The sequence below is a fragment of the Phoxinus phoxinus genome, assembly GCF_949152265.1.
Source record: "Phoxinus phoxinus genome assembly, chromosome: 25".
NCBI lineage: Eukaryota > Metazoa > Chordata > Actinopteri > Cypriniformes > Leuciscidae > Phoxinus > Phoxinus phoxinus.
Genome location: NC_136900.1, coordinates 14,934,522 through 14,946,627, shown reverse-complemented (window position 1 = coordinate 14,946,627; position 12,106 = coordinate 14,934,522). Strand labels below are relative to the sequence as shown.

At 36.2% G+C, this 12,106-nt stretch overlaps 1 protein-coding gene across 2 annotated transcripts in view; it reads right to left on the bottom strand.

Annotated features, from left to right (window-relative positions):
• Positions 1–1,625: 1,625 nt before the first annotated feature.
• LOC306993805 (uncharacterized protein) overlaps positions 1,626–12,106 on the bottom strand; it is an 88,539-nt gene continuing 78,058 nt past the window's right edge. Inside the window, exons 11-13 of one of the 2 annotated variants that reach the window (XM_079603906.1) lie at positions 3,919–3,947; positions 3,736–3,816; positions 1,626–2,313 (exon numbers count right to left, since the gene is read on the bottom strand). In XM_079603906.1, the coding sequence (XP_079460032.1) occupies positions 3,799–3,816; positions 3,919–3,947 (47 nt within the window). In that variant the 3' untranslated portion in view covers positions 1,626–2,313; positions 3,736–3,798. Of the gene's footprint in view, positions 2,314–3,276; positions 3,513–3,735; positions 3,817–3,918; positions 3,948–12,106 lie in introns of those variants that run through there. The other variant, XM_079603907.1, reaches the window with a different exon arrangement.

Genomic DNA, 12,106 nt, shown 5'->3' with positions numbered 1-12,106 from the left:
ATGGAACATTTAAAACCATAAATTTTAGTTATAAATCATCATTATTTATTTAGACTAAATAGTAATGAATTTAATATTGTTTATGTATCAGTTATCATCCACGATTTGAAAATAATTAGTGGACAGAATTTTTATATCGGTGCATCCCTGTTAAATACGTATAAGAGAGACTTTACAATGGGTATAAGTTGAAAAAGTAAAGTGGATTATTAATTCCGACAGCACCATCTGAGATACTAGTCAGGCAAGTGAAAGTATCGCTGTGTTTGAAGACTTGCATCCTTGAACACCTGCTTGCAAAAGCATCAAAGGCTTACAATATGCTGAGCAGAATCTTCTGCTGACGAGAGCATGTGTGTGTTCTCCTGTCTGTTTACCACCCATAATGAATCTGGCTCCGCAATAAAGCACATCAGGAACAAATCTCACGAGTTCCTTTGAAAAAGAGAAATCATTAGACTTAGCGTGCTGAAGAGCATCAAGCTCAACAAACGAAATCATCTCCTCGTTGCAGAAATCAAAGGGTAATCCATCTTGCCGCACAGCCGGTTGTAGGCAGAGTCAGAGGCTGGTGGTTATTACCTGACAGAAGAACCTGTAAAGAGTTGTCGGGCTTGCAGTGATACAAAGGGCTGCAGCTGGCAAACAGGGTGCGGGCAACATATGCGCTATCCCAAAACCATCATGTCCTCTCTCAGCTGTTCGGCTCCCATGATCACTGATCAATGGAGCGTTACAGTGCTAAGAAAACAAACGCATGCAGAGTGAATGTAAATCAGAAGTAAAAATGTTAAAAGACAAACTGCTGCTCTCAATTATTAGCTGCTTTCATAACAATCAGCCATTCATTAATAATTCTTCTCTAATTATATGCAGTTCACTGGCCAATCAAACCTTTTTAACTTTAAAGGACAAACACAACTCCTGCCAACCCATTTGCAATCTAAATTTCTCTTAAGGTGTGTTCACACTTGGCAGGTTTGGTGCAATTGCTCTGTTAGTGCGGTTCATTTGAATAAGTGTGAGCGCTCCCATCCATCCATCCATCCACATTTTCAGGGGGTCTCGGTCTGCTTCTAAACAAACTCTGGTGTGGTTCCACTGCAAAAGGAACGCAACACTGACCTAAGACAACAAGAAAATTGCCTAAAATAATTTAAGTACAATCAACTTGGATGCTTAAGTCATTTCAACTTAAATTGCATTAAACTGACTTAAAAAATTGAGTTGAAAGTCACTTAACTTATCAAAGCAAAGGATGCAAATAGAAGTGCTGCTTCAGGGTGTAAAAATCTCGGTGCTCTTTGGATGGGATACAGAATCTAGTTAGTTAAATTAGGAACTCCAAGGCACTCGAAATATGTGAAAAAAAGTTAAAAAGCCTTTATTGATGGATGGCTCTAAACATTAAAAATGGTGACATCATGTTGGACATCAGGATGTCACCATTTTTAATGTTTAGAGCCATCCATCAATAAAGGCTTTTTAACTTTTTTTCACATATTTCGAGTGCCTTGGAGTTCCTAATTTAACTAACTAGTCACTTAACTTATTTTGATGAGTTAAAGCAATGTAAAAACATATCTTGTCAACTTCTTGATCATATAATTTTTTACAGTGTTGTCACATACTGTTCTTCGCCTGCTATACAGTACGGAAATATGCTATTTCGGATGCAGCCCTGCTTTTTCTCGTCATAGGAGCTACTTTGCCTCTTACAGTTCGGCACAGGCATCAGAACCACCATCTTCTTCCAGCAGATCTTCGTTTGTGTGTGCAACTGTTTTCTAGCTGTGTTTTAGCCCAGCGCACACAGCTTTGATTTGGATGTGCGGTAAGTTCCGCCGTTTTGTTTTGTTTTGTTTTGTATCTTTATTTTTGGTGTTAACAATAAAAGTGTGAATGCCAAGCGAAACCAGGACGAAGCGAATCAAGAGAACCGAACTACAAGTGTGAACGCCATTAGAAACGTGATTTCATTCAACCACTTTCTTCACCACTCAAGCTCCATCATAGTCCAATCCTCCTGGACTCAGTGCCCACTTTCATAAGATGTGTGTGCGCGGATAAGCCACGGCACATCTGGCTTTGCAGGGCTGAGCAGCGTGCTGGATATGCAGCATGGCGGGAACAGATGCACAGTTGGTGTTGGAGGTAAATGTGAGTGATAGGATCAGAAGTCCCATATGCTGATAATACTCCGACCAGAAGGCCTTCTACAGCCCATAAGCTTTTCAGCATGAGCACACTCTGGCTTTACACAGCTACAACCCTAGTTTATTTTTGCAGCGGGCGAATGGTCAGTGGCTGTGCCTGAAAAAAAAAAAAAAAAAAGAATTTATACAAGCAAATGTATAGGTATGTACTTGAAATTCTGGCCTATACTGATAAACTGTTAATTATTTTGTTTAAATATCAATAATTTTAAACGCTACAAGTGAAATTGTATTGTATTTTACAAGTGTGTGGATGAGCAGTTGAAACAAAAAGGTTGTGACTCCCCTTAACATATTAGTTCAGGTGAGGGCTATTCTATCTGACAGAGATCTTCATCATACTGAGGACAATGCTTCATTGATTCCACAAGCTAAGACGTCTACAATGAATAATCACAATTCTGTGTTATTAATAGGTGCTTGGGGCAGCATGGGATCCCCATTGTGCTTAAGGTCACACCACAGAGAGCAACGGACAGAATATCTTTCATGGAAACTCAGCTGGTGACTAGACTGTAAGAAATAAGCCTTGTTATGAGTGTATAAAAGCATCAATATTTCTTGGCAGGTCGAAACAAGGATCATTTGGAAAGTATATTTTAAATTAATTATTTTTAAAGTACTGCTTTCATTGTGACAATTACACTTTTCTATGTGTATATTTTATAGTTTTATAAAAGTTGAATATAACATGGTATAATATTAAAAACACACATATACACATGAATATATAGTATCATATTATATATTATTATATTATACTATATATACTATACAAATACTAATATATATATATATATATATATATATAATGAAGAATATAAAAAGTAATTAATAATAATAATAATTTAATTAAATAATAATAAAAAATAAATAATAATATGAAATATATCATATTAAATTAAAATATATGATAAAGTTTATCATCTCAAATTAAACTAATGTAAAATGTAAGATGAAATACCTACAAAACAATTCCCTTTAACTTTAAGTTTATTTTTAACTCAATGAGTACACATTTAGTGACATAGTGACTGACTGAAAACTTCAATACTAGGCAGTCAACAATAACGGTTTATGTCCTTCCGTATCCCACACAACGGAGAGTGTTCTTTATACCGAGAGGTGTTCAGTATGTGGTAACAAGAGACGAGAGCTATTTTTTGGGCATAGAGCGGCAGATCTGACTGGATGTGTGCTGTAGGCCTGTAGGGAATGGCAGTGTGGAGGCATATGCTGCCTAGCGGGTGAATCCGCTTTTGTTCCAAGTCCTTCTCTCACTCCCTGCATACGTGCCTGGCACCGAGTTCAATAACATAAGCATGACCTTAGCCCGTCACCAGAGCAAACTTTTCCCACTCATACATCAAAATAGACTCAGCTCAAGTAGAAAACCGAGGGCTAAGAAAGTGGAGGACAATCTTAAAGTTGTTGTTTCTAGAAAGACTGCTAACACTCAATAGCAATATATATGTGATCAATAATCAAGGTAAAAAATTTAAGTTTGGGTTCAACTTACAGCTTTTTTAAATGTCAGCAAACTTCACCCCAGCCTTCTGTAAAGCGTGATGATCCACATCCATCATGTTCTGACAATTTCCTATAAATGTAGCAGAACATTAGTGCTGGTTCTCTTAGCATCTCAGTGAAGATTAAAGAAATACTTCATCCAAAAATGAAAATTCTCTCATAATTTACTCACCCTCATGTCGTTCCAAACCTGTATGACTTCTGTGGAACATAAAGGAAGATTAATAAAGAAAAATTTATTTCTGTCCATACAATGAAAGTCAATGGGGCCCAACAATGATGTTTTGGACCCCTTTGACTTTCACATGGACAAAAATATTTAAACCTTTCTTTAAAACATCTTCTTTTGTGTTATGCATGAGGATGCGTATAATGGTCCCTTTAATCTGGTCGCATAGAATTTAACATGATTTGACAGCAAACATTTCCACTCAATGAAAATGTATTAGCCAACGTGTAAAGATGTCTCAGAACAAATTTTAAAATAACTATGGAAACTTTCTGTACTGTCTGTAAATCTTTCAATTTGAGCCTCCTCTACTGATATGAATGATAATTTCTTAATTTGGGGGAGGGGGGGGGGGGGGGGGGGATACACTGCCTGGTGGACAGTTATTAATTTATAAGATTATTTAATATGTCCAGTGAAAGAACACTTGATTAATTTTCTTTTTCCCTGCTGTGTTTATTAGTGGTTGAATAAAAGATTAACCTTTTAAATACGTCTGACATTTCCCATGTCCTCTCAAATGCAAAATTAATGCATATTTTTTCATCATTAGTTTAATTTTCAGCATGGTACTTTTGTTCTTTGAGCTGCTGAGTGGTTGAGTGTTACAACCCTTCAGATTGTTTGCCTCTTCCTGGCACAGTTTTGAATGATAATTTCACTTTTCGGAATACTTCATTAAGCATCATTAGCCAAGCGTGGAGCACCTCATTTAGTAGACATCATCTCTGACTTATGCTATAGCTTGACACACAAAGTTTCAGTGAAGAAATCGGCAATCTACCATAAAACAATTTAAATATAATGTGGTTTGAATTCAATAAAAACAGGAACAGCTATCATGCCTTAAAGGGGAAAGTTGTACCTCAGATGACTGATGATAAATGACTGATAGACTGTGTATATTAGAGGTGAAATCAACAACATGACAAATGTCTCATATAATTCCAGCGTTCCTACAACGTGTAACCATTTTCTAACCAATTACTCTTAAAAGTACATCAGATCTAGTATCACTTTGAGCTCAGTTCCTCATCAGTGTTGAAACAACAATGTATTTCATGCATGTCATCCTACAGAATTAATGCAATGCAATGAATCATGAAACGAATCCGGAAATCAATTGCTCTCTCTCTCTTTGTAATTTACCGGGCCTTGAACACTGAAACATGACTTAGACATTGCAATTCTTTTGCTCATATAGACCGGTGCGCGGCTCTCATGTCAGAATCCAGAAGAAATTGCATTCTAGTTACAAGACAGCTGATGACTAGTGAAGTGCATTGACAATATAGGGTGGTTCTAGTTTAACATGATAAAGTGTTGAAGTGTGCAATTTATGTGAGAAGGAGATCACACAATATTCAAATATACTGTAAAATATAAAATGAATATTATAAAACTTTGTCTGAATATTATGAGGCTCCTGTTATTGTTGGTCGTTAAAATGATATGATCAATAAATCATGACAAGAAAAGTTTTTAAATTGCTATAACTCATACAAATAAGTTAAGTCATTTAACAATTTTTTATAAGTTATACAAGATTTTAAATCAGTTTAACGTAATTCAAGTTCAAATGTACAATCGTACTTAATTTAAGGCAGCACATTTTTACAGTGAATTCGTATTTGCTCAAAGTTTTGTGGTTAGCTGTAAAACACACGTGTAAAATAGAGTCTACTGAACAGTGATGCTGCAGAGGGGGGAGGGGGTGGAGGGGGGGGGGGGTCGTCCATTAAAAGTAACTCTAACCTTCCCTGACCCTCATTAAAACACGGGAATGCCTTGTTAAAAGACAAGCCGGATTTGTGTTTAATGATCTCGAAGGAAATGTAATTGACTGGGCATTACCATCCAAAAGGTCCCGAAGCACACTGTTTACCGTGGGCGCGTTCAAAAATAGTTCTGCAAACTTCGTGGATTAGTTGTGAAACTCAAGTGACGCAAAGAAAAAGAAACTGCAAATCACGGTTTCCTTGATGAGCAACACAAAACATCCTCAGAAGGTGTCACGTGATTTTAAATCGCCATATAGTCCTTAATAATAATAAAAACGACATATACCGTTAAGTTATCTATAGATGTAAAAGGCAGACACTTTCGACTCTTAAAATAAACCTGTCAGTAATTTTAAAGGCGAATTCAACGTAACCAACATAGGTCAAGAGCGCCTGTAGGTCATTTGAGTGCAATCTGAATAACTTTCTTGGTTAATAAAACGTTGTTTTATGTAGGCCTACTTATATGTTAAACGATTAAATTCTTTAGACACCTCCAACCTATTATTTTTCGCCCATCCCCCATTATTTGCACCCCGTTCGCTGTATTACTTGTCGCTGTCCTTTCAGCACCACCAGCGCCTCAGCCATTGTAGAAGTCAACAGACATCAGCGCGTCCACGATACTAATTACTGTATATTACGTAACATCTTTAAGAACTGATTATGCATATGTAAAAAAAGCAGAATTACGAAAGCGCGTGCAAGCACACCTACAATAGGCTATATATATAGGCGTGTGTGTGTGTGTGTGTGTTTGCTTTGTTTATTTCCCATAGGCTATAGCATAGGTGGTAAAGACATTTGGCCTTTGTGAGTTTGATATATACTTGCAAAAGAAACAGTTTGGGTTTTTACATTTTGACTCTATTGTGTTGGAAGCAGAGGGATGCATTAAAAGTCATTAAGCTGGTCTAACATTCCTACATTTTAGTGCAATTTGAAAACGCATTTGTGTTCGAAATGTAGGCTATGTTTTGTTGTTACTTAATTGTATTTGTGCAAGTGTGTTGACTTAATGTTTTAATTCATTGTGCATGCAATAATCTCTATTTCTCTCTGTTCCTGTTGCAGATGAACCGCTAGAGGGCGATCAAGCATTGTTGAAGGCGATAAACCCACACTGACTGAAGCATCGGTTCCGTCCACAGTTGAAGGATGCAGAACGCCAGATATATGCATATTCTATAACTCATCATTCACCGCCACCTTTATATTAGACACTAACACGTGCAACAGACAAAACTGCAGTAACGCTATGAGGGAAAGTGGAATTGATTTAAAGTTGCACGTTATCTAATGGAATTAATCAGTAAAGTAAACTTCTAAACACTACTAAGCACGGATTCTCACGGATTTATTATAACACACTAAAGACGGTGACTTTATATAATCTAAAAACGACATAGGCCTACATTATGTCTAAAAGGCAGAAATATAACAGCAAAAACAATTACAAGACGTTTTGCATTCAGTAATTAATACCTCTACATTTCACTAGAGAGTACCATGTGTTTTAAAAAAAACTTTATATAAAATATTTAAAAAATATAAGATTTACTAATGTCAAGGCTTGTTTGATTAATCTTAAATCGCTTATAAAGTTTTTAATATGGGGTAGTATTATTAAGTGTATTTATTAGACTACAAATTACTAATTAAAAGTACTAAATGATAATAATAATACATAGACCTAAATTAACCTTTACAGTCCAGCCATTTTGGGCTGGTTTCAATTATACTGTACACCCTCAAAATGATATACAAAATAATTTAAGCTGAAACCAACCACGGCTACATTATAAGTAAATGACAAGATGTTATGCGCGTGTATTCTTCTCTTTTATTTTTTTCGTGAGTGAAACTGAAAAAAAAGTCTTCCTCTGCCACAACACATTATTGATAAGAGAAGAACTCAATAACTTCAAAACGAAGTCGGAATTTAAAAACGGTCCTAAATTCAAAGCGGGGTTTGTGCTAGTAAAACATGTTTCTTTTTAGATATCACCCATAATGCCTATAGGCCTAAATCATACCATAGTTTAGCCTACAGAAATGAGTGATGAAGGCGTCAGAATTGAAATGTTCCTATATCAGATTTGTAACTGACTAAAAATGGACTAATTAGACCTTTTATCCATTTATGTGGGAGCCAAGACAAGCCATCACATGGTCTCTCAACATGCGCTCTGTAGGGCCCCAACGTTCGAGTTATGCCATCAGACTAATGCGTTGTGACTGCTCCTCTCTCTTGTGACGAAGTCTTACAGCTGCCTCCAAATCAATGGATGTCAAAGAAATATGAAAACAATCATGACGGAGAAGAACAACAAATCCTGTCTGGATAATCAAAGACGGTGTTTTGCACAACTTCCGTCGAATTGCTCTTCGTTGTCTTTTATTTTCTCCCTACAGGCAGACGAAGGCCCCTTGTCACATCTGTCAGATTTGTAGTGTAATTTGTAATTATTGCTCATCATGAGGTCTACAGCTTTATCCCGTCCTTAATTAAAAGCATATTTAAGGTTCTGTCAGAGGCAGGAACGTAAACAGATGGTTTTCTGTCAACAGCGCAAGCTTTTAAGAATTCATCCGATGGACGCAGATTGTGATCTCGTTTTGTACCGCGAGATATCACTATTAGCTAGAACAACAACAAAACCTATATATATTTTTTTTAATATTTAAAATCCGTTAAGGGCAAGTGCAACTGATATTATTTAGATAGCCTACTATTTTAGTCCATAATAAAGTGTTTAGAAGTTTATATTTGTATTATTTTCAATATTTTGAGCCTCACAGACACTCAGTGTTGAAAAACTGGACATTTATTTTGACTTAAATCTAAATGCAATGGATACGAGTGAATTTGCATTAATAACTCGTGACATTATTAGTAATATCACTTGACAAACTGAATAATGATTTAAATTGTGCATTGTGGGAAGTGTATTCTGTTTTCCAACGCTGTTTTCGCATTCAAACATTCAGATGAGCAAGCGAGCAGTAATCAGTTCAATTATCTTCAAAATATTTACTTTAGGACAAAATTTGTCAGCTAGATAAAACCGGAAAAATCTCATTACCCCATGAATCTATTTTCCGGGCGGTTTGTCGTCGTTATTGCCTGATTTAGTGTTAGTATCCCTGTTATTCAAACAGCGGCGTTGCAGCTGAATCTATTTAAATGTATCAGCCAGATTTGTGTTGAGTTTGTCACTTTAGGTGTTTTTACATTTCGTCTTCGCTTCGCTGGGAGCAATGCGGCCCGATTTAATGACCTTAGTTTTATTCATAATCTCCTCCCTCCTGTTACGCAGGTTTCCTAGAAAATTGCTTTGCGGTTTCACGAAACATAACAATCCTCGGGTTTTCTCATCACACGTTTAACGAGATTTCCAGACAGACAATATGGCTAAATGGGCAAAAGCGTAAAGATTGTTTTGGAATTCTTTATTGTTTCCTCCATATTATCATAATGTGGAGGTTAAATATACAAATCCATATAGGCAACCAACACTGCATGTGTTCTCGCTTAATTTAAAATGACACATTATTCCATTTGCAGGAAATTCTATGATGGATCCTATTTCATAAATCCATCTCAAATATTCATTATTAATCACATAGGCTATATAATTGACATTACATTTAACCTTAATTTGCCTCCATATCTTCTAAGATGATTATCTTGTAAAGAGAGAGAGAGAGAGAGAGAGAGAGAGATTTATTGAACTCTTATCTAAATGAGAACTGTGATAAAAACTTAAATTCCCAGCAGGATAAAATTTCACTTCAGTCATAATATCACTCCTCGAGGTGCCCAGCATGCAGCTTTATTCCAATGAATGCATTGGGAAAGAACACCTGGAGGTGCGCAGGCCAAATTAGCATGGATTAAGATTGGGATGGAATCCTTTCAGTTATTGGCAAGATGGGGGATGCTAATTATAAGAAATTGCCAAGGGTCCTCGTCTCAGTGGATACTCGGAAGCCCCAACAATGGTATAAAACACCCAGCGATGTAGCATTTGAAATTATAATGTAAATGGACAGAGTCACCAGGGAAAACAGGCAAAAGGGAAACCTAATTCTCTGCTTGATGTCTTGCTTCACATTGCTTGCTCTGCCTCTGCATGGGCCCAGTTTATGGGAATGGACTCATATACCCTCTGTTGAATGGTAGCAGGGAATGTCAGGTGTGTGTTTCAATTTATATAACCTACAAATAAAACTAATAAATCAGGCTGGTATACTTATAGAAAAGGAAAATATAGGATCTGGAGCTTCAAATAGCTTTCAACACTGATATAAAGTGAAGAATACATAAGTTCACAACCATGAGAAGAAACCATATGCATATCTTGCAATTATATCTAGGAGTTTTAAAAAATCGGATTATATAATTTGTGAGAATATAATTGCATAATGCATATTTCTCCGCACTCAATTGCGTGTGAACTTGGATAACTTCCAAGTCCAGGCTATTGTCTATGAACAAAACTTTGATTTGTGCAATGCACAGCTGTTCATCAATAGCAGACATGGAAAATGTGTTTTAGAAATCGAGACATACTGACATATAACAATATTTTGGTAAGACGAAAACTATCCATTCAATTCAAATGAATCAGCAATGCAGATTTTTTTTCCATGACAAATTTATCTGTTTTTGCTTCCTTTTAGGTATTAACACTCCACAATTGTTAAGGGGCAACAAGGGTCAAGAAAAGAAGGTAAGAAAAAAATGCACAGAAATGGATCTAAAACCAACAGTGCAGAAGCACGGATGATTATGGCAGCTCTCCTCATGATGAGGAGGATGATCTCAGAAGAAGGCAGTTTTTTTCCAGAGGCACGAGGCATATGTCTGACCTAACTGATCACAAAAAACACTGAATTTGTCCATTTATGGAGTGGAATTTTGGACTGAATATAGTCTACCCTAGCTCATCATTTAGTCATAACTCAATTGTGTGATGTTTTACATCACTGTCTGCAAAAGAAATTATCTTCTAACTCATTTGATAATAGTGCTCAACTTGTTGATGGACTATGTTCTGAGTAAAATGGACCCCCAAAACGTCATGTTCATTAGGGGTCTGTACTCATATAAATTAAGTACAATCAACTTGGATGTTTAAGTCATTTCAACTTAAATTATACTAAACTGACTATTGAATCTTATTGAACTTAAAAAAGTTGAAAATTGCTTAACTTATTTTGATGAGTTAAAGCAATATAAAAACATGTGGAATATATTGATCATATAATTTTTAGTGTTATTTTACTTTGATGTGGCTCTGTAGACAATAAATAGTACCATCAGAGTAAAACAAACTTGTAGGGCATTTGGATTCAGTTTAAGCACACAAAAAACACATCTGCCATTTCACACAACCAAATGGATTCAACATTATCTTTACATGTTCATTTGCATGCTGTAAGCACAAAAACAATACACATCAGCCTGGGGTAAAGCATGATTGGCCAGTCAAAACGCCCGCGATATAAACAATATTTTCTGTGCACGAAAAAAAAAAAAATACTCCATTAATGTCAGTCATGTAGGTACAATGGTGTTTACTGTTGTCCTTTTTTTCTTGACAAGAAAATGACAAATGTGCTCGATCCATTCATATAATTTTGTTGTACTATGCAGGTGTCAGTCTTCGCTTTATGCCATTGGTCTCTGTCAATATCTAATCTCGGAGTCTGAACTCTCTCTCTCTCTCTAGACACAGTTACGTGCAGGCTAGTCTACATCTTTCTTGCCTCTGAATGCTGCGGTGCGTCTTAATGAAAATAACGAAACGTATTTTGTTGCACTCACACACGGAGTCTTTTAATTTAAGATTAGGCGAAAATAATCAAAGGTCTTTCCGCCTGACGCGCCTTTAAATACATCGAATATCGAACTCCGTCTTGTCGCGTTGAGCAAAAATGAATGTCTAACACACAAGACGTAGCTGTCGACTTTAAGCAAACTGCATCCAATCACCCCGAGGGAATTCAACTGATGTCGTTTGAACAAATAAAACCATATACACACAAGCAAGCTTATTAAATTACTTCATAATCACCAAAAATCCACCTCAAATGAAATCACGATTAGTACCATAAATATTTTGTCAGGTGTTTTCACAAGTCAGGAAAGCTTTTGCCATGGACAAATTACCCACATGAGTGATTCTGTGCTCATGATGAATTAAAAAGGCCTTCACGGTTTTTTCTTTTTAATCGAAGTAGTTTTTGCTTTGATTAGCCACTAATTATTACAAGAGCACAAAACCCACAAGCTAAAAAATAGTCTTTAATATTCAGCTAAAAGATAGAAAAATATTCAGAGC